General features: G+C 41.9%; 2 protein-coding genes across 3 annotated transcripts in view; both read right to left on the bottom strand.

Annotated features, from left to right (window-relative positions):
* Positions 1 to 458: 458 nt before the first annotated feature.
* Positions 459 to 9,123, bottom strand: LOC308390635 (protein kinase C and casein kinase II substrate protein 3). 2 transcript variants are annotated; one of them, XM_080872839.1, is made up of 10 exons: positions 8,933 to 9,123; positions 7,387 to 7,457; positions 7,136 to 7,292; positions 6,649 to 6,884; positions 4,351 to 4,506; positions 3,819 to 3,994; positions 3,608 to 3,728; positions 2,824 to 2,891; positions 1,910 to 1,989; positions 459 to 1,079 (listed from the first exon to the last, which is right to left on the bottom strand). In XM_080872839.1, exons 2-10 carry the CDS (start codon positions 7,441 to 7,443, stop codon positions 967 to 969), a joined length of 1,164 nt encoding a protein of 387 aa, XP_080728965.1. In that variant the 5' UTR covers positions 7,444 to 7,457; positions 8,933 to 9,123; the 3' UTR covers positions 459 to 966. The 2 variants fall into 2 exon arrangements, with proteins under 2 accessions (XP_080728965.1, XP_080728966.1); XM_080872840.1 differs by lacking the exon at positions 1,910 to 1,989.
* Positions 9,124 to 12,993: 3,870 nt separating this feature from the next.
* LOC308390329 (SH3 and multiple ankyrin repeat domains protein 1-like) overlaps positions 12,994 to 23,273 on the bottom strand; it is a 31,296-nt gene continuing 21,016 nt past the window's right edge. The window contains exons 21-25 of the mRNA XM_080872223.1: positions 23,204 to 23,260; positions 22,116 to 22,237; positions 19,672 to 19,798; positions 16,348 to 19,582; positions 12,994 to 16,258 (exon numbers count right to left, since the gene is read on the bottom strand). Coding sequence (XP_080728349.1) covers positions 15,358 to 16,258; positions 16,348 to 19,582; positions 19,672 to 19,798; positions 22,116 to 22,237; positions 23,204 to 23,260 — 4,442 coding nt within the window. The 3' untranslated portion in view covers positions 12,994 to 15,357. The remainder of the gene's footprint in view (positions 16,259 to 16,347; positions 19,583 to 19,671; positions 19,799 to 22,115; positions 22,238 to 23,203; positions 23,261 to 23,273) is intronic.

Here is a 23,273-nt window from a genome sequence, read left to right as displayed (position 1 = left end):
CTAGCTACAGCCACCCAGGTAAAAGCATATCTGGGTAGAAAACAGACAGCAGAATCTCCCTAGAACTAAGCCCTCAACAATATCGAAGCAGTGTGGGATCATCTTGACAGAGAATGGAACAAAAGGAAAAAACATCCAAAGAAGAGATTTGAATGTTCTTCAAGAAGCCTGGAGAAATCTTCCAGATGACTACTTAACACGAAGGTTTTCCTGAGAGTTTAGGCAATGTTGAAGAATAAAGGTAGTCACATCAAGTATTGACCTTGAGCTTGTTAGAGTTGTACAAACATTTATTTCTTTATTATTATTGCTTTTTTTCAAGATAATTAGAGGTATAGGCTTGGTTTTTACCATATATACCGGTACTGTATTTTCTGTATTTCAAAATCTGCACAGAGATTATTCTGCTCAGTCAAGTAAGAACCACAAGCAACAAAAATTAGGCGGCAACAAAATAGAACAGAGGAAGAGATTACTTTTATTTTGATAATTCCTCCTGCAATCAAGCAATTTTCTGCGCTTAATATTGAAATAGGCATTAACATTGCATGCACACATCATTGTAAACTTGCACTTGTGTAAACCCCAACAATCACTATCAGCTTCATCTGTATTACAGTGATCTAATGACTGAGGCATGATGGCAGTAAATAAATATCTTCTCTTATTTTCTTGTGTTTTCTCTTAACATGCAAACACACTCACACATATGCACATCCAGCAGAAACAGTACATTCTATTCTCTCATAAGTTAATTCATATTGAAGATGTACTTTAATCAAGTGGGTTTCGATATTAAGGCCTTAAACATTAAAAAAATGTCTGAGAACAGATACTATATGACACAAGCTCAACATCAGTGTGACAACATCTTAGACGATAAATAAGTGGTATTTATAAAGAATTTAAAAACCAAGTCTTTGTAAGAAAAAGGTTCAGGGCATAATATGTTGAACAGTGTTAATATCACTCTGCAACTTCAACATAATTAGCTGGGTAGAACCCCTCCTTCCCACCGCTCAGTGCTCCTCGGCACCAGCCTTGATCGTCCTCTTCCTCGACCTTCAGGAATACCTCACCTGGCATCAAACAGAACAAAACTCAGTTCAGTTATGGGCATACAACACGGTGAAATTAATGTTAATTAAGGCAAAAATTCAACTGATGTTGTAAAGACAAATTTCAAAAGGAGATTGGAGTCATATATATAAAAGAATATTAGAGTTTGGACATCTTGCTGTTACACAGCACTAAAATAAACAAGCGTGGAAGTGTGCAGGGAATAAAAACACACATCTGTTTAGGTTTCATGTTGGCTTAACTGACAGTAACAGTTGTTTTTTGCTCCATGTGTCATCCTGCGGTTCAGATATGGGTTTCCAGGCAACCTTGCAAATGCTGTCTTGTGTTTTTCTGCGGTTAAGATTTCGGCACCCTAGGGCAGTGGGTCCTAACCTTTTTCTGGTAAGCCACATGCACACAGTCTATTAATTTCATGATCCACATTGCATGCTTTTTTGGTGTATCATTCAAGAGATAATAAAAAAAGATCCAAGTTGAATTTAGTGAAATAATGATCAGCATAAAAGCATTAACAAGCTCTTGTTTGTTTACATTTTTATGCACAAATCATATTCATTCAGCTTAATTTTACTCCATACTTTTCCCGTGGCCATTTACAAGTTATTAAAATGAAACTACAGCAGCATAAACCATAAAATATCACATTAGTAATTCCACACAGCACACTTGTGTTCACCAGCCCGTCTATCATCATTTTAGAAGGACTGATTACAATTCTGTCCTCCTACGCGTATTTATGTTGATGTGGCGGTTGTAATTTGGCATAAACATCTTGCCTTTACACCGAGAATAAAATGGCGTTGTTGCGTCACACTGTATGTGTCACCTGCTTTAAAGGACAGCTCATCACCCTCCTCTCCCACGTAGTCGTACAAAGCTCGCACCTTCACACCCCCAATCATCACACTAGGAGGAGAGGAAAAGTAAAAACGACGAATATGAATCAGGCGGAAAAATGTATTGTCCACCTCTGGATCATTATTATTTATTCAGACGTGAAAAAGAAAGTTTTCACAGGACTGCATAGCGTGAATAACTAACTATACCCTATGATTCAGCAACTTGTAGAATTACCTTCAGCAGCAATAACTCAAAGTAATCATTTTCTGTGTGACTCACATTATTGCAGAGGAATTTTGACTTAATCTTTTTTACAACCTTGCTTCATCTCATTGAGGTTTGAGAGTATTCATTTATATCCAGCTCCTGTAAAGATCTGCCACAACGTTTCAGTCAGACTTTGACTGGACCATCGCAACACCTTTGATTCTTTTCCTTTTCCGCCATTGTTGTAGATTCACTGCTGTGCGTAGGATCGTTGTCCTGTTGCTTGATCCAGCTATCAGACAGATGTCCTTACATTTTACTCTAGAATACTTTGGTATTCTAGTTCATGGTCAACTCAATGTCTGCAAACTGTTCAGGTCCTTTGGCTGAAAACAAACCCAAAAAAGCACACCTCCACCAGCGGTGACAGTTGATATGAGATGGCAATCCTTCCAAACAAGCCATACTTTTCCAATTGTTCAGTCATAAACTTTAACATTTAACACGTTAAGTCCTGTAGCTTTTTGATTTTTGCAGGTGATAAACTTACTGATGAAAAATTAAGCAAATGGTTACTTGATTTGGTTACTTGATGGTTTTTGGCTGCTAATTATGTTCTTAATTCCTATGGATGGTGTACTTAGTTTTTTACAGAACTGTATAAAAGCACACACACCACTTGGGGTAACTTACGGTCGGCTTTCCTTTCCTTTTTGGTCTCTCTTCTTTCGCTTGAGCTTTTTTACTGGTGGGACCCATTCCTGATGTAACATGAAAAAGAATATATAGGTTAACATGTAGCTCCCTGACAAAAACTGCAAAAAAGAGCTGCAAAAACACAATTCATGGCTCTGAATTCAAAACACCTTGCATATTAAAATTCCCAAATTTACAGTAGAAATTAACATGTTTACCACCTAGTATTATTGTTTTTATCAGCTAATTTCCCCTTTAATTATAATTGCCGAGATGATGTTTTTAAAAGAAGGCTTAAAGTTGCGCATTATTAGCAGTGAAGGTTGGTGATAACTAGGCAGCTAACTGTCTGCTAGGCTTCATCTCACTGAACTAGACTGCTCTGCTATTTTCGTGGGGTTTTCACGTTAATTTAATTATCTGACAAATAGTATTGCTCTGCCATCTACAACAGGTTTGCCCTCAAGTTCTGGTGAGTAAAAGTTATTTTATTTGTATTTTAGCGCTAACATACCGTGTCTGTGATTCAGCTAAACTAGGTAGCATTAGCTGATAGCTTAGCACTCTTGCTATTAAATTAAATATAAGACCTTTCTAATATAAAAAACTGCAACAGCCAAAACGTTTCATAAGTGGCTATTTATTGTGGATACACTTAAGGTTATGAATTTTGTTTATATGTATATGTATACAAAATATCTACATAAACACAATAGACTCAATTAGTATATAGTGTTTATGTCGCACATAGAATAATACAGCTGTTTACATGTCTGTGTACCTCAATCTTTGGCCAGTCGGTGGGCATGCCTGGACCGTGATTGTTCTTCCACCATTTGAGATCATCTTGCTCATCAATGGCCATTAAAGTTTGGTGGAGCTCACTGTAAACTGCCTTGACACTGGCACAAAGATGAAAAGACAGTCAACGCTACCACTTATGCTAATAAGTAATTTGTACACATAAGCATTCAAGGATTCAAGTTGCTCACCTTTCATTGTTGGTGACATCCAAGTGTCTATGGATGGACAGGAAGACTTGCTTGAGAAAGCTGATCCTCTTCCTCTCCTCTTCCTGCGACTCTTCAAAAATGGCTTCCATCTCCTCCATATATCGAGGTGTGTAGGTCGACACGTCCTCCAGGATTTTCTCATATTTATCTCTAGCCTGCAGGCAGAAACAGCTGCATGATGCAAAGTTGAGTATCCTCCCCAGGAAGAACCTCCGCTGTGTGGCTTTAACAGAGAATCTAATACGTATAAATCATCTGATGCTCTCTGCTGTTCCCATGCTGTGCTCCATAAACACTGAGCAGAGTAACAATAACACATCTCCATAGAAGGAAATTGCTTGGAACAAAAACTGAAGGCTGGGGCTCGTGTTTAGAATTTTTCAACTGAGTAAATATCAGCAGATATGAGTCGTGAATAAGAAATGGTGAAATTAGAAGTCCTATCAATGCATCCCTAATTAAACATGCGTGACTGAGTGAAATGTTGCAATGATTAAACATCTCTCCTCACCATTTCCTTCTCCTCCGTGGCCTTCTCTCTGGCCTCAGTCATCTTCTGCTTTTTCTCTTGGCTCATCTCAGAGTTTTCGTTTGCTTGCTTTTCTTTCTCCAGAGCTGCTTGCTCCCTCTGACAGACCTTGTGGTATGCAACTCGAACCTTCTCCAGCTGTTGAATATACATTTGCATGTAAATATTATTTATTTGATGGAAAACAAATTTAGTAAATATGCAGTTTTTAGCCAGATTCTTTCTTCTTCATTTTTTGCTGAGAGTTAGATTAAAAAGGTTAAGGCCACTTACATCTATCATTTAAGTACAAAGCTTTTGCCACGATTAGTTTATCTTTGTACTGGAACTAAACTGAGCTTAACTACTGTTGATCTGCTAAAAAGTAAATAATAAGGTCCATCCACTATAGCTAGTTAGTTGCATTACATCATTTTTATATACAGGAAAGTCAGATAAGTCAATACTCAGATTTCACCAGGAAATAGTCTGTGTCCAAAAGGTTTCGGTGACTCTTCAATTCAATTCAATTCAATTTTATTTATATAGCGCCAAATCACAACAAAAGTCGCCTCAAGGCGCTTTGTTGTTGTGTACCTGCCTGCCTTATATGACAGAGCTGCTTATAAATTTGAATTCTCTGCTGTGAAATTCAAGGGTCAGAATTTGAATAACATAAAACATCAATAACATAAAAGCATGGATCCATCTCTTATCAACCGTTCAAGCTGCAGGTGGTGTAACGATGAAGGGGGATATTTTCTCATCTCTTTTTGTGCCTCTCGTGCCATTTGAGCGATGTTCAAACACCGCAGCATACCTGAATATACTGTTAGTGACTATGTTCATCTCTTTATAACCACAACATTGCCATCTGGTTTCATGAACATAAGAATGTGTTTACTGTACTCAGACGGCCTCCACAGTCACCCAATTTCAATCCAATAGAGCACCTTTGTGATGTGATTGAATGGGCATCATGTATGTGTAGCCCAAAAATCTGCAGCCACTGTGTGATGCTATCGTGTCAATGTGGACCAAAACCTCTGAGGACTGGGAGTCAGCGAGTACATATTAACATTCTACTACAACAAAGCTACAGCTACAGATTTGTTGATGAGCTGATGATAAGATCGATCTATTTCATGCCTTTTTCAGTTATAATTTCTTCAACACTTAGCTAGTATCATCAGAAAGCTGTAAAAATCCGTTTTTTCAAGGGGGGTACAGGACAACAGGGCAGTTGAGTGATGACAGAGACAAAGGGCTCAGGGCGAATTCAAACCCAGGACTCTGTAATTTACTTGCAGCATACCATCTCAGCCTGAGATGCTAACCTAGCACACAGTTGTTATTTAGACTGGTCAGAACGACATCATAGATATCCTGATATCACGTCATGTAACTAGTCAAAGTGGTATATTGCTACTTATAATGTTAATTTCAATCAAACTTACTAAATACATATTAAAATGATTTGTCATAGTGTTTATTCAAATGGTTATTAGCATAATAACCAATCATAGCAGAGCAACCCTCTAGCTGAGCCGATCTACGACCGGCCCTCTCATTTCTTTAAATAAAACATGCAGCTAGTCAGCAGCTTTGGTCTAACATCTGATATGGAGTTCCTCATAAAACCACATCATCAACAAATGTGGTATAATGTGTTTCTTTTATTTCTTATCAAGGAGGGAGGGCCATGGAGCCTATCCTCACTATTACTGGGTAGCCTGGATGGGCTTCCAGTCCATCACATGGAGCTGAGAGCTAGCCAACCATTTATACTTAAATGTATGGTTACAGCCAATTTAGGATCACCAATAAACCTGTCTTTGGACTTTTGGAGGAACCCAAAGTACCTGCAGAGAACCCATGCAAGCACAGCAAGAACATAAAAGATGCAGCCGGCTGGCAGATTTGGACCTAGAACCTCTTGCTGTAATATTTTCCCAGCAAACATTGTCCCTTGGGGCCTGTGTGGGACAAGTGTGGGTTTGCTGGACAGGGCGTACACTGGCATGTTTGCTGGGTTACTACCTTGAAAATGAAGCCAAATCTCTTTTTTTCTATTTTTCTGCTAAGTGAAGCTAACAGGCTGCTAGGAAAAAGAAACATTTCAGGTCTTCTTGGGCAGTCTTCATCTGCGTGTCTGATATATCTTATGTTTATTTCTTAGATATATCTTTCATTTGCTGATTAAGAAAATGACATTGCCAAAAGCTAAGAGGACATTCAGCCTGTTTGGTATTGCTAGACCATCATTATAAGTTCACAGTGGTGGATGTATGTGTGCTGCACCTTCATAAGCTTCTTGGACCAGGGTTTCTGCGCACGTGAAAAACTCGTATTGGTGTCGTAGCTCTCCCTGAACCCGCAGAAGATTTTCTTTGGAAAGGTCTCCTTTTGCCAGGTCTTCACCCGGACTCCCTCCTCTGAAGTTAGCGACTGCGAAATGGAAGAATGAAGCGCGGACAAACGCTCAGTGGAGGTGAAGAAACACTGCCATGCTCTCATGAGGGAGCCATAAAGTGGCCCTGAGGAAGCAGGAAAAAAATAGAGGGGATGAGGAATGAAACAACACAGGGTGCAGTGATGAGTCATGGTACTAATAAAGAAATAATGACCTTAATTTTTACACTGAAATTTCAGGCAAGCACAGATGTGCTCATAAAATAAAAATCAGTACTAATTTTGACTTTGTGAGAACAGAGATGGTGAGAAAAGGCCTGGGAGTGTCTGTTTTTAAGCCAACATGTCTTCCCATGACATAGCTTCTTATACTTACGAGAATCCACTATGGACTTCCACTTGCTGCTCCACTGGCTGAGCTGCTGGGCGTACTGTTTTTCTACCTTTGCTCTCTCCATGAAGCAGGCCACTATGTCGTTGCATGCCTGGAAGGACCGTTCAGTTCGATGCACTGTGCGTACATAATTCCCTGGCTGGTAGGAAAGCAGGAAAGATGTTGATGATATGTGAGAATAACAATTTTTTCGAGTAGGCACACCTACTCTTAACCATAAATATAATCCTCACCATCCAGAAACTCTGTTTCCTGGCATCCTCGGGAGGCTCTTTGGGAAGGCTTGCCATTATTGGGAGCACGTCTGTCTCATAAAGCAAAAGATTTGTTATAGAAGATAGTTGCTAGACTGGTTTGGATACATAGCAGGCAGAGAAAGAGAGTTTTTATTGGCAGGCAGAAGACGTTGATTATCATTGCAACAGGTTGGACGTCTGCACTGTGTGATGTGTACAGTTTCCTAGTAAACAAAACCGCTCCCCCTGTATGGGAAGTGCATCTGACAGAAACAAAAACTGACAAAGCTTTGTAGTTGTGTGTTTGCTTATGTCATTGTCATCACAACTTGTACAGTTTTGTGTAATTTATACTGTACAATGCCCAGATAACCCCTACTTGGAGTCTTCCTGCACTATTAAGGGGAGTGCCGTTCCAGTGGCAGACTGGAATTCACAGGGGTGGGGATCTGCCAGCAGGAATAGAACAGCTGCTCTAACATTCTTCCTGTTGCCTTCCCAAAATAAACAGTGCGGAAAGGTCATCTTTCCCATTTGCTCTGACTAATACAGGCCCTGTTAGTACCAACAGTCTCCCACTCTGACTCTTGTTGCCATTCAGTTCAGAGATCATGTCTGCAAGAGTGCAGAGGCAGATTTCTGATCTGGCAACAAAAAGTGTGATTTTAATGAAATAAAGTGTCCACATAGCAGCCATATTTGCACCGCATATTATGTATGACCCATTGGGCAGACAGAAGAAGAGAAACTGAACAGAAGAAGGCAGATGTATCCACAAATTTGTCACAATCTGGCTTCTGTCTGTCTGGGTAGCGCGTTGACACATGGCTGGCTGAGTAATATGAAAGTGACTAACCACACCTCATCACAAGACTCAGCATGACTGAGAGTCAGACTCATAGCTTCTTTTCTATAGATAGCTGGTATCCGTACTTGTATTATCTTGTTTAGACTTAATTTTTCTCACTTTCTATGAGCTCCTACAAGGTTAAAAAAAGTCCCCCCAGGCGCAACCTAGACTTGCTTCATCTTGACTCTACTGTTCATGCAGAGGAAAGGAAGAGAAGCAACAAGCGAACAAATGTGAACAAGTTTTAAATAGTTTGTCAGACATATGCATTCAAGTATTTTAACTCTTAAAAACTCGCATTCGCAAGCCAAGAAAGCATTAAAAGTGGCAGCAGAGCACTCATGCCAGGGAGCAACCAGCACTTACATTTCTCTCTGAATCACCAGTGATTACTCAAGTGACCACTTGTTACTGTAGTTCAAGGGCTGCTGAGGATTTCTCTCCATGACTATCTCCCCCTCTCCCAGTGTGCCTCTCCTCCTCTAACACATGCTCCTCTCCCTCTCTCACTGACCCAATTTTCCCTTGGCATTTAAAGTTACACATACACGTTGTTGATCGCAAAGTGGGTGTGAAACGCAGAGAAGCCAGTAGGAAGAGAAAAATAATGTTAAACAAATCAGAACATTTGCATGGTAGCTGATTCTATGCTAAACAGCTTCAGGGCAAACAAATGAGGAGGACGAAACTTACCTTTCTCGCTCTCCTACCCGTCAGCTGTGCTTCTAGTTTGCAGTCATGCTACGACAAACTATTCTTCCTCTTTTTCTTCTGATCCTTTACTTTAGCCCCATCCTTTTTCAGCTTGTTTAGCTCTTCTCCCCCTCTGTGACTATCCCCGTCTCACTTTCTTTCCACTCTGTTATTAGAAAAACAGCTGGAAGAAACTCCCCTCCTTCTTTCTGCCCTGCCTGGCCCTCCCTCTGTCTCTCTCAATATGGTGCTAATGAGATGCTGAACCTTCATTTTGACTGTTCACTGGTCACAGAATCATGTCAGTGTGGCACACAGTCATGTGAGCCTATTAGTGAGAGTGTGACAGCAGGAGGGGGGCTAGGCAGAGGGGGGCTCCCGTGAACTGCCACATTAGCCCTATGCTCCACCGTGACCTGCCCTTCTCTCTGGTCGGGCCTAGAAAGAGAGTACAGCATGCAGCATGTTCACCTACTCACTGTTTATTCTGCCCTGCACTCTTTTGGATGCGAGCCAGGAGTGAAAGGAGAGCACCAGTGTCATCCAGACTTACACTCTATTCACTGCTGTCTCTAGCTGGTCTCATTGATTTGCTGAGGCTTGCTGGAAACAGTGGAAACTGTTGTGAACACAACATTGGCATGTTACATTTTCAAACACAGCTACGTTTTGGCAGTTTTAAATAAGTTATAAAACAATATTGTGATTGATTTGGAGCCTATGGTAGTCCAGTTATTCTTATTCCAGTGCTCATTTTGTTCTTTTTTTTAGCTCTATTTGGTCAGTTTGGGAAATTTCTGTCTCTTTAACTCCTTGCCATTAATATTGCCTGTATGCTTTTTGGTGCACAGCAGGTATTGGACTGTACAAAAGATGCCTTTTGTGCCTTATGTACACTGATGCCTGCTCTGTTCTGTGCTGGGGTCTTTCTCAAGCTGCTGCAGAAGAGATGCACATTGGAAGGCAGGAGGAGGTCTCAGAACAGATCCATGACATCAAATATAAATTGCTGCAGATGGAAATAACCACTGTAACAATAGCAACTGTTGTCGCGCTGCAAAGAGGGGTTTGAATCTAAGCCTTTCTGTGTGCATATGCTTGCATGTTCTCCATGTAGATGCGTGGGTTCTCTGCACAGTCGAAAGACATGTTAGGGTAAATCATGATTCCACATTGACCACAGTAGTGAAGGTTTGTCTGTTTTTGTGTTTGCCCTGTGATAGAACTTTTGACCGGTCCAGAGTGTACCACATTTCTCACCCCATGACAGCCGTGCTGGGCTCCAACCCCCCTCCGACCATAAGGATAAGAAGATGGATGAAAGAAAATAACAGCATTCTTTTAACTTTAAGGGTCTTTGCTAAAATTATTCAATTCTGACAACTTCACTAAACTAGCAAGTAAAGTCACAGTATGTCCTGACAGAGATTAATGAGGTATAATGAAAATATCTAAGCCTCCTGCTACACTTGGATCGCTCTGTGGAATTCCAGTTTTTATCATTTGCATTTCCACATTTGGGATGCATCCTATTTTTTCAAACAAACAAAACAGCATCACTTCAGTTTTGTTTTGGGGAAGAGGATAACACTGTATGAATTCAAGTTTGTATTGGGGGGGGGGGGGATAGCTGTGTAGACATGGCCGAAAGCCTCCTGCCGTCTCCATGTAAATTGAGTTGATGCACAATGGCAGGTATCACATTTTGCATCAGAGGTTTTTCTTGGAAGATCGCAAGACATTACAGTAGAACACAGTGTTGACAGTTGAAAAACAAAAAGCAAGCAAGCAAACAAACAAAAACAATGAGCACACTCCTGGTCATGCTCCTGACCTGATCTGCCTCCTTCAGGCATGCACATGTGCTTTCTTTTTACACTGATAACTGCTGTCTGGTCTCTGGGTTGTAGTCAGAGACCCATCTGTTATCAGCATCACCCATGACATACAAGTCAGTCTGACACAGAATTGGATGGCGACTTTCTGGACAGGTTTGAAATCCATGGTGAAAGCACAGATATGCACGTGTATATGGTTAGAACGAGACTTCCATTAAAGTCTTTTTGAGAAAAAAATCCAGGGTATATAAGTAACATTTAGGGGTCAATGTGTCCAAACTGTGAAAGCGTTTGTTTTCTCACTTGGTAGATGTCTCTAGTAATAGAGTTTGTGACTTTGTGTGTCCTGGTTTCCGAGTAAGCATCTAAGATTTCTGCTGCATCCTCGAGACAATGCAAGCCAAGCGAATAGTAATTGTGCTCATAGCAATGGAAAATGACATTTTAATATTTAAAGACCATTATATATTTTCCAAATCACAGACCTGAATGCTACTTACTATTACTTTTCAGACCTTGGAGAAACAGAGTTTAAATTAAAATAGAGATTGGTGACAAATTCAACAAACAATCCTGTTATTCAAGTGAAAAAAAGAACAAGTGTAAAGAAGAAAATATCTGTAGGAAGAACAGAAACAGTGTTCTACATGCTTTAAGTACAAGTTTAAAGACTTGTTTCACCAGTCAGATTGCCCAGTTATGTGATGGTTACTCTTTTAATTTGTACCAGATATGCAGTCCTTATGCAAAATGAACTTGAAGATATCAGTAAAGAAAAGTAACTTTGAAAAACCCTTATTAAAACTACACATGTTGTGAGTAAGTGGTAGCCTCTGGGACCGAAACATGAAGCCAACAAGGAGCTGTCAGAAACTGTAATTCCTGGATGGGCTATTTGAAGCTGTCTCTAAAACTGAATCAGTTTTAATAAGTATCCATGTTAAAATCTACATTAGAATAAAGCATATTTACAGCCTGGTACAAAAATAGTTTTTATTAGTATAACTTATATAGTCCTTTAAAAATTGGTTTCCTCTGTTTGTAAAGCCGCAAGACCTCCCATGAAAAACACCTGAAAACCAAAGACTGCATATAAAAGATGGACATAGCCATTTTCGTTGTTTTCCCTCCAGTCCCAGATCTCGCGATGCTAACAGTGTGTAACATCTCACCACTAGATGTCAGTAGATTGCAATCAACTGAATTTTGTCTTCTTACTTACTCTCTCAATTCAAGTGCAAAATCCAACTGTGGTGACCACTGCAGGATAAATGACTCTGGCCACCATTTATGTGTAGTGAGTATGCGGTGTCAGTCCACTGTTTACCTTAGCTGTCAATATACTGGGTGTCCATGGCAATTTACTCTGGAGGAGGCTATAAAAGGAGTCAGTATGAGTTGATGAATCAGTGAAGCTGATAACAGAGGTGAGTTGTTGAGGATATCCTGAATTTTTCTGTTGGTAAGACCTGCTGAGCCTCCCTGAGCCTGGTTCTGATGGAAGATTTCTTCCTGTAAAAGGGAGTTTTTCTTTCCCACTGTCACCATGTTCTTGCTCAAGAGGGTCGTCTGATTATTGGTCTTTGCTTTATATTTTTGGAGCGTCTTTGGTGCTATAAAAAAATAAATTAAATTGAATAAGTTCGATTAAAAGTATCCCCATGAGAAGAAAACAGTTGTGGCTTTATGACACAAAGAAAACCGATTCTTGGTAGTTTTCCTAATTGTGTGCAAAACTCAACAAAAAGAAATGCAAAAAAAGAAAATAAATGGGAAAACTGGCACGAAAAAATCAGCATGATTACATTTACAGTTTTCTCCCATGAACCTTAAACTGACCACCACGGTAGAAAACAGTCATTTCTTTCAAGTTGTTTTGCATTGTTCTTCATGCCTCACGGGCATCATTCGTTTTGCTGCATGAATGCAGCCAGTGTTTGCTTTGAATCAAGCCATCTCATCTTCTTATCCTTGCTCTCTAAACTTTTGTCCTATTAGCTCACTGAGCCTGATGGGAAAACAATCCTGGACCTGAAAACAATGTTGTGTTCAACCACCCTAGGGCTGAGACGAGCTGCTGCCAAATGACTCAATTCAAACACTGCACTTGAAATTGGATCATTATGTGAATCTGTCAGAAGAGGGAATCCAACATGAAATGAGAATCACAACAGGGCAATAGTTTATTTTAGCATTTATTTCAACACCTTAGTTGTACCTCTATCATGTTGTTTACCAGTATACTGTATTTTATTTAAAACAAAAATTATATATATATATTTATATATTTATATATACCTTTTATCTCTGCATACTTATGCTCAAACTGTATGTAGTCATAGTCGTTATGCATTTCACTAGACCTAAAATGCTCTTTTAAATCATAGTATGTAATGCTTTCTACACTACTGCTCAATCCTTTCTCCTTTTCGACCATAATGTGATAGCAACTCGTCATAAGAATACAGAGCCGTAATTTTAAACTCACATGTAGAAAATATGCAGTATACTAACGTGTCAGCTTCACAGGGGTCACCACAGGGCGAGCAGTATAGAAAGCATTTACAGAAAACCCAAAATGAACCATAAACAAAACAAAGCTTCAAAGAATTTTGCCCACACTATTTGGAAGACGGAGATTCTTAAAATGTTTACATACTTAATATTATAATCTTCATTATACTATATTTTTATATGTTATCTTTGTCGTTGCCATCATCATCATTACATACAGAGCTATAAATGATGTGTTTTTGCCTTACAGTTGATTTTACTGCAAATGGCTAAACTGGCACGTTAAAAACAAAATCCAGGATGTTCATGTTCACCTCTATGCAACACTCATAGTATTTTAAGTTTATCGCAGAAAAATCCCTTTTAAAAGTGAGTCAGAGCTTTTCTTTCTGAGGGGTAATGTGTGTGGAACAGTGAAACATTTGGATTGTCATCTGGTGAGAAAAGATAAACAATGCTGTCTGAGCATTATAAATACATTTTGAAAAAGGCATTAGAGAAAGAAAGGGGCTCAGGGGGCAAAGCATTTGACTACCAACGCAGGCAGATGGACACACACGCACAAAATCAGACACACACAGACTCACAGAGGCTTAAGGTTGAGGAAGTCAGGCAGACAAAAGCAGTAAAAAGCCCTTTTTGATCACTGCACCTGCTGTGTGAGAGAGAGGGCGTTCAACATTATGGCATGGTAGAGGATGGAGCCACCCTTTGACCTGTGCTATGGCCAGTAAACACCAAGAAAGTCTAAGAAAAATGGTTTGAAATGACATGCTAAACATTTCATTTCTAATATGCCATTTCCTTTCTGCAGAATAATCAAGACAACAATAAAAAGATTAATTTAACAACAACAGTTTTTCAAATTTCTGTCCTCGTTTTTCACAACTTTGATTCCAACGTTTAGAAATACCCTGACCAGTTTGAAATGAATGATTGCAATCAGCACTTAGTACAAAACAAATGGTTTCTACTAATAGTGAATTCAGTTTAACATGGAAGATATATTTAGCGCTTGCAAAGTACATACATACAAAGCATACTGGGGCAACCTTTGGGGGAAAATGGCAAATATATAAAACAGTACTGTGGTTGTTTAGCTTTTCTTCTATCATCATTTACAAAAAAAAGCCTTTCTCCCACATTCTGACTTTGGCTCCAGTACTCGCAGCCATCGATACTCTGATCTGCTTAAAGCTACAAAACTGATGTTAGGATATGGCCCTCTGCTTTTACAAGAGTTTCTGGCTCAGACATAATCAGTAACATTTAATTGGGCTTCACCCTTTAAGCAGCAACTTTGCAACTTTTTCTTTGAACTCAGACTCAAGTTTTCTCATTGCTGCAAAGCAGCAGATGGTGTGAGAATCCATCTGTCAGTGTGTGTGAGAATATGAGTGCAAGTACGTATGTGTGTTTATTCTTTTACAGCACAAAACGATGTGTTAATTAAATGCCTGTCCATCAAAAGTTTTAAAGTATATTTTCAGATGAAAAGCATTATCTGTAGAAATTCTTATTTTCTTCATCACCTCTTTTGACCAATAGTTCTACAAATTTCCATCCAGTGCTCTAAAACAAATGTGCAAGACAACATGTTTCCCCACATATCCATGGATTCGAACAAGTTCAACGCAAGCTGTTGTTGTCCACTGTTCTTCTCTTGCAAATCTTCTGTTACTGATGATCTTTGTCATTTCATTTCTTTCCCTCTTTTTCATCTTTGAATCACACCTTCATTCTCTCAGTCTGTGTCTCGGGGAGGAGTACTGACATGCAAAGGAGAAGAGAGCCGCCTGGGAAGAAAAGGAGGCCAAATCAAAGAATAAGAATGGGTGGAAACTTAAAAAAGATGGAACGACTAAGGTTGATATGACTAAGTTACTAAAGTGAAAGAGAAGGGAATGGAGAGAAGATGCGATGACCTTATCAATTTATATGCCTCTAATGAAGGAAGGGGATGGTTGAGCTAACTTGCATGGAAGTAATGAGACTCTTTGACTTTCCTTCATCATCCAGTGCTCCTTTTTGACCTCGTTGCCTCTCTGTTTTCCAGAGTCTATTAGTCCTCCCTCACCTGTCAGTGAGTTTCTTCAGTGCCCTCTCGATGTTCATTCGATGCCCCACACGTGTCACTCCTAGATCCAAGAAGTCATCCTTGGTGAGTGAAGGCAGATGTGATCCATCTATCTCATTGTCTATAAAACGCTCTCTGTGTTCACCCAGATTCAGATAAGCCAGCCAGTCGGCCACGTCATACTTGGTCCAGTAGGGTAGGGGTTTGATGGCAAATGGTTTAGTTGGAGGAGGAGGATTGAGATGGGGATAGTTGAGACAGGAAGGGCTAGGTGGTAAATGCATGGGGGAAGAGGCTCCAGAGAGAAAATGAGTGGGGGAGAGTGAACGGGAGACAAGCAAGGGATTTGGACTTGGCACACCAGATGGAGAAAACAGTGGAGGAGTTGAAGCTTTGTAGGCATCTCCTAGAGGGATGCCAGGAGAAGGAGGAGTAAGGGGCCCGGGAAACTCAAATGGGTTGCTGTAGACGGGTGTGCTTGGAAGGATTGGGAGAGAGGAGGGTCTGGGAGGGGTGGGGCTTTGCTGTTCAGTGTTATAGATAAGAGGACTGGGAGCCCGACGTCGAGCAACTGAAGACCGCATCTCTTTAGTAGGACTGCATGGAAAATCAAAAGTCTGTCTACGCATCTTGGACCTGTGCTTAGGTGATGTTGGGTATGGGCAGTAGGTTGGAGAATGGGGAGGATGTGAATGAACTGGGGACGAGGGCATTTGTGGAGAAGGGGATCGGGTCCAGTTGCGCTGAACTGGGACTTGAGGGGAGGGCGAGACAGAAGGTGTTGCCGAGAGGTTTGGGGTCAGGGTCTGACGATGCTGTGGGGAGGAAGTGGGCAGCGGTGAGGTCGAGCGTCCAGTGGGAGGGCTATGAAAAGCATCACTGTAATCCGCTGAATACCTAAAAGACAAATAGAATTATCCTGTAAAATGTAATTCACACTATCAAATATCTTTCATTTAGTTATAATATCAAGAAGATCAGCAAACCTATGCATGGTGGGAGACTTTGGAGTGTGGCTCCACTCATCCATGCTCTTCATGCTGCTCATCTGCTGTAGCTTGGAGCTTAGTTCATTGATGATGCTGGCTTTCACACCTGAGAGAGGTGAGTGAATTCTGCGGCCATCCAAAACCAAAACGCCTCTCTGGACTCCAGCTTGCTCGTGTTCTCCAAGGTCACTCCAGCCCACTGATCGAGTGTCCATGGGCCTCTCTAAGCAGGCAGCCAGGGCAGAGCTGAAGCCGTCTTCCATCTTGGATCGACTCTGCTTGTGCTTCCTTTCATCTGAAAATCCTCCATCTATACCGGTGTCTTCTGGGTTGTTTTGTCTGTGTAACTGCAAAGGAGCGGGATTGGTGCTGTTCTGCCTACGTAGTGCTACAGATGGGCCCCTCCCTCCACCCTCCTTGTAATGAGTCATCTTCGGAAACACGGGATTTGCCAATTTGGCGCTGTGCACCTCAAATGTTTGCCCACCTGAGTAGGTTGTGCAAGGATCCTGATGTTCACTGATTTTCTCTCCCTCTCCTCCTCGCCCATCTCCTCCAACCCCTCCTCTCTCTCCTCTTAGCCCACAGAGTCCCAGCATTTCTAAATGGTGGTCACTGCTACTGTGACTGTCCAGCTCTTCAATTCCAGAATCCACCACAGCTTCTTGCCAGTCTCCGCTCTTGTGTATAATAGTAGTCTGATGAGTGTGGTCAGATGCTTTTCCCCCTGTGGTGAAGCCAGCCTTGGGCCCAGCCATAGTCATACTGTAGTCAGAGGATGCTGGAGAAGTTGTGGTGGTGGTGGCAGCAGCAGTTGCAGTCATGGTCGTGGTAGCATAGGTCATGGTAGTGGTGAGGGTGGCAGTGCCTCTGTCCTGTGCTGGGGTATGAATACCTATTGAGGGGTCGTTAGAGCTGCTGTAATAGGTGTGGGAATGGGACATGGGCTGGGGTCTGTGCAGCGATGTAGGAGGCAGAGAAGCAGCAGAGGTGGTGGTGGTGGTGGTAATGGAGGTGGAGGCAGAGGGAAAGATCTGTGGGGATGGATAAGATGGAGAGAGAGCTGACTGCGTGAGGTTGGCCACTTCACTGTCATAGGAAGTAAGGCTGGAGGTAGCGGAGTCGCCACCCTGTGAAGTGGGTTGGGGAGGATTTGAGGTCTTGGGGGATGGGGGAGGAGGTGGGGCGGGTGGAGCAGCAGAAACAGAATGCTGACCCTGGTGTTGACGATGTTGTGAAAATTCCCGGACCCTCTCATTCTTACCATTAGCAAACTGCAAAGGAGGGGGCAAGGGATCTGCGAAGACAAACTCATCGTCTACGTCTATTGATGGAGCTGGTGGAGGCAAAACCATGAGTCCTAAATTTCCACCTGCTCCCGCCCTAGCTTCTTCCATTGCTTCGTGTGCTTGTGAAGGGGCTGTGGGGACAGTATACTGAGGAATGTAGCTGGTGTTGGGAGTGCTTTCCATCTGAAGGAAGGAAGGTCTGCGGGGGGCAGGTTGAGTTGGTGGGGGAGGAGGCTGTATGGGTGGAGCAGGCCTGCTGTCATACATCTCCTTTTCTCGCTCCCTGGGACTTTGTGGGTAGTACTGGGTTGAATATTGGCTGTTTCTGTCTTCAGAGAAGCGAACTCTAAGACCTTCCCTGGGTCCTCCCTCCTTTTCTCTTTCCACACGCTCCCCACCTGCCCCCCCCAAACGTAATATCCTTGGTGATTGTGGCCGGCTCAGAGATGCAGGAGAGGTGGTAGTGGTTGGGGAACTTAGGTGGAGAGATACTGGAGAAGTGTAGGCCGACTGCGTTGGCGTTGCAAAAAGAGAAGGCGTTGGAGTCTGAACAGGGGTGGGGAAGGCTCCTACTGTGGAAAGTTGCCGGCCAAAATGTCTGTCCTCTCGTCGTGTCCTGCGATCATCTTTTAGAGCCCGCTCTCTTGCAGCCAGGGCCAATCCCAGAGGGGATGAGGGGTCCAGAACCTTCCCAGTAAGTGGGTGAATGAAGGTAGTGGCAGGCTGGGTTCCATACATTGAGGGAGCTGACTTAGGCTGGCCGTCCTGATTGAGGACAGGGGAAGAATACTCAGGCAGGCCAAAAGCTGGGGGCATGCTGCTGGAATAGCTGACGTAGTTGTCTCCAGAAAACATGCCTTCATCTATAGACTTGGAAGGCCGAAGCCGAGGGGTGGGCACTTCCATTTGTGAGCCCTGTAAAGGCTGAATTCGTACCCCTTGTATTCCTCCTCCCTCTCCAGCTCCACATCCTGCTTCCACTTGGATGTCCTCCTCTGATGAGAGGAAGAAAGAAGCACTCTTTCTCCTCATATCTCGAAAGCGTTCCCTTTCCCTGCGTGCTCCTCCACCCGCAAATGTTGTACCAAATGCTGAACTATAATCCAAGTTTTCTAGGTTTTGCTGTGAGGAAACCAAAGGGGCAACAGTTGATGAAGGCAAAGAAGTCGATGTTGGAGGTTGAGGTGGCACAGAGGTGAGTGGTGAGGGTAGGCTAGTATTAGGGCTGTCTGGGGTTGCCTCTCCAGAGGTTTGGTCTTCCACATCTTGGGAGGGCTCAGCCTCCATGCTGCTACCCTGGCTGCTTCGACCACTGCTACTGGTGGAGGGCGCTTTGACAATGATGGTGGGAATGGGGATAGAGCTCTTCTCTTTGGTTGCACCTCCTTTTCCTCGATGCTGTCTCAGACCATCTTCCACTTTTGACTGTTTCATCAAAGCTCCCCGACCTCCCCTCTTTGCCACCCCTCTGCCAACTCCTCCACTCTGATCCCGGTTGGACACAGGTGGTTGATGCTGGGGTGCTTGTTGTTGGGCCTTAGGCTTAGCACTTGTTGGGGGTGTAGCACTGCTGTAGCCTCTCCTTAATCCTCCCATCTTGCCACCACCTCTCCTGGGCGCCTCTGGCTCTCTGATGCACAGTCCTTCTGACTGCCTCCGAAGGGTGGGAACCATGACCTGCTGGTTCATTACACCTGGTCCTGCCCTTTCCCAGCCAGCTTGGGAAGGATGCCCTGGCTGAGAGTGGAGCTGGTAGTGAGGTTGAGATACAGGAGGGATTGGCATGGCAGGTCCTCTACCCGGATGAGGGCCTGCAGACAAAGGTGGCTCTGGAGCAGATGTGTTTGGTGGTGGGGGGATTTCTTCTGGTCCAGGCACAGACAGGCTGCGAGCTAACTTCATAGCAGGTGGGTGAAGGTACTGCCTTTCCTCCTCTGTTACACCTAAGAAGAAGGTCACACACATTTAGAAACATTTACAAGAAGAAGCTGTACTGAGCTGGCAGATATCTCATAAGAAGAACTGACATTACCAATAGATTTTTGACGCATCATGACTGCATGCTGGGGACCGTGGCCTGGTTGAAAATGAGCTTGGTTGTAGTCAAAACCAGGTCCAGCTTGTACCATTGCCAGTGATGACTGCTGATCATATGGTTGCTTCAGGTACCAAAAAAAAAGAAAGAAAAGTAAGTAAAAGAGAATGAATGAGAATTTAAAATGAAGGAGGTTTATAAAGAGAAGAAATGCAACAGTAATTTAGATATAATCAAATAAAACTGATGTTGGCTGTTGTTGAGTAGATATATACAGAATAATCCAATACATAAAAAACAATAAGTCTGAGTAACAGTACATTAGGCAGCAGAGTATAGATGAATGGACATAATCTGACTCACACTAAACAAATGTTTTGGAGTGGGTGGTCAATAGTCAATCATTTTCTCTAAAGTGCAGCGAGGGCAGGAGAACACCCAGAGCTAAAGACCAAGTTGGTTTAGAGATTTGAATTATTTTTGTTGGTATTAGTCACCTCCATGACTAAATACTGTATGTGCTAAAGCAGTGGAGAAGATCTGAGAGGGTGAAATAGCTGTTGAGTAATTGTTTGCGTGTGTGTGTGTGTGTGTGTGTGTGTGTGTGTGTGTGTGTGTGTGTGTGTGTGTGTGTGTGTGTGTGTGTGTGTGTGTGTATAGTTATATATATTTAAATAAATAAATCGATAGATGGAAATACAGTAAAGAAGGCGAAAACAGTTTCTACAATTCTAATGAGTTTGAAAGATCATTTAGTATGATTAGCTTTGTTCTCCAACACAGTATTCAACAGCTTTTTTGTTATTTCTTTAAGTAGTCTTCAGGAATAGTTCTCCAGGCTTTTAAAAGACATTCACAACTCTTCTTTGGATGCTGGGTACTTTTTGTTCCAATCTCTTTCAAGGTTTCTTGTGGGATCATCTGAATCCAATGCATGACTGAGTGTGTTCTATAGTTTGTTTTCCTATCCAGGTATGCATTGACAGTATGTTTGGGCCCATTTTCATGTTGAAAAATGAAGCAATTGGCAATCAGATGCTTTCCAGATGGTATTCTGAAAAATCTGATGGTACTTTTCTGCATTCATAATTTCATTGATTTTGACAAGACAACACTAAAGCCCCAAATCCTAACAGAGGCTTCATTGTAGACACTCACTGTTGTACCCCTCCCTGATCTCCTCCATACATACTGAATCAGAATTTTCAATTTTGGATTCATAACACACAAACTTTTCTCTGTATTTGCCTTCCTCAAAACTTGAGACCATTTCTGATGATCAGCAAACAGTAGATGGAACCATTAAAGGTCCAGATGCATCTCCTAGGTGACTTTAAAGCCCCATTTCCATTAGTACCTCCTCGGATCGACTCGCCACAGTTTTCAGCAGGTATATTTTACCTTGACATCCACCCTTGTTGTAGTGTTCGTGTCGCATATTAATTACATCATGGGATGCTCAGATGCGTTGCTATGACAACGTCCATGCACATTAGGTAGTACTCAATTGTAATGGAAAACCAGTTGATCTGAGCTGAGTCATGGCGAGCTATGGCGAGTTGATCCAAATAGGTACTAACGGAAAAGGGGCTTTAGATACTGCTCATGTGCAGTAGATAGTTTTGTTTGTCCTCCACTTGTCCAGTTTCTTTAAATTTTTTAAGGACACGCTTCTTTTAAAAAAAACAAACAAAAAAACCCCCAAACAGTTTTCATAGCTAATTCATAACAAATGGGAGCATATGTTAATTTAGCAAAGTGTGTTAGTAACAAAATGCACAAAGATACGATTCAAAATCCGTTCCTCTCATTAAAAATGATGAAAAATGACAAAAAAGCCTATCTCCTTAGAAGCAAAATATAAAGAAAGGACGGGTGATTATATTCAAAATTGCTCCTTAACGTGAGTTCAAGCCATTCACATTGCAGCAACTTAGTGCATTTAAGCACATGGACATGATCCAGACAACCTGCTGAAGGTCAAACTGGGCATCAGAATGGAGAAGAAAGGAGATTTAAGTGAGAGAAAATAACCAGTGAGTGGCACTTCTCTGGGCAAAAAATGCCTTGTTGATGTCACAAGTCAGATGAGAAGTGCTTTGAAACGATACAAACGCAAACGTAACCCAACAGAGGTCATCAGAAGAACGTCTGAGGAATATTTCTAGCATCTTGTTAAATCTTTGATTTTGTGCCAGAAAGAATTAAAAGGGGTGGGGTCCAATTGAGGCAATAGGAATAGCTTGGTATAAGAAAAGGATTTTCTTTTATGAACTGTGATGCATGCAGAGCAATGTTAGTATAATCCAGGAATAACCAAAAGGATAAAAAAAACAAAGGTCAAAATGAGCATTAAAGGCCCCCTTTAATAACTTGTTGACATGTATGTGCTACAGGAATGACCTCAACTAGGACAATTTCCTCACAATTCCCAACAGTACCTCCTTGGACACATTGGGAACAATACTCTTGCTTCGGTCCCTCTTGCCTCCATGACCTCTCTGGCCCTGGTTGTCTGATGTCATGGTGTGTTGAGCGGCAGCCAAGATTTCATCCAGTTTATCTAAAACACAGACAGAGCAGAGGGCATAAGACACAAGGCGTAAGTCAGGGCATAAGGAAAGAGAGGAGTAGTGGAAGAGCCATAAATAAAGAAGCTAAAGGAAGATTTCAGTGATCCTACTCCTCTCTCCTTAAAGGTACAGTGTGTAAAATTTCACCTCTAGCACAACCCCAGCTACGATGGCACTGTGGGACAACAACTCTTCTCTAGTGAATGAAGGCTATCAGTCCACTGGTTACCTCAGTCATTAATATGTGTCCATATCTATTTTCTCAGGATGAGGCTGTAAAGCTTTATGAAATGAGTCTGATGAGTCAGTGATGGTCACTTCTGACCAGTGACAGCGAGCTGCTGTTATCTAGTGTTAGTGAAACTTCCTTTGAAGTGGATCTAATGCTGTTGGACACTTATCAAATAAACTATCATACATTTTGTGTAACGTAATCAAACTTTTTTACTAAATATTTTTTAGGACACTCCAGCCCAACATTAGCTGGCATAACGTTAGCAGAGCTGCTGTTGTATAGCTGGCTCATTGTCAGCAGCCCTGAGATGGGAGGTTCACATATCTAATCTGGTGACAACAAGTGACTGCAACACTACTGGGAATAGATAAGCAGGTTTATGCACATTTCCATGTGACTTCAATCCAGATGATTAGGTTTGATATGAGGGAGGAGAGACCCGTGGTGCAGGAGGTGGAGAAAGACAATACGAAAAATGATGATAAAAGTATACATGAGCAGATGTTAAATGGTCATATATAGTTTGAAAGAGCAACTGTATTTCTCAGCCACTGAATACAAGATGGACTCTGCCTGTATGAGCAGTTTATGATGCAGCTATATCAGTTTGCTGGAAGTCATAATCACATACCAAATAACCTCAAAAAACTATGCACTGTACCTTTAACGTATCTAAACACCTTCTTACAGTATCACAAGAGCAGTGAGAGTGATTTCTTACTTAAAGCCATCTGATAGACGGTCCTCTTCTTATCAGGACCCTGAGAGGACTCGTACTCTGGAAAAATAAG

This window comes from Rhamphochromis sp. 'chilingali', assembly GCF_963969265.1.
Source record: "Rhamphochromis sp. 'chilingali' genome assembly, chromosome: 22".
NCBI lineage: Eukaryota > Metazoa > Chordata > Actinopteri > Cichliformes > Cichlidae > Rhamphochromis > Rhamphochromis sp. 'chilingali'.
This window is presented reverse-complemented; position numbering and strand designations above follow the sequence as displayed.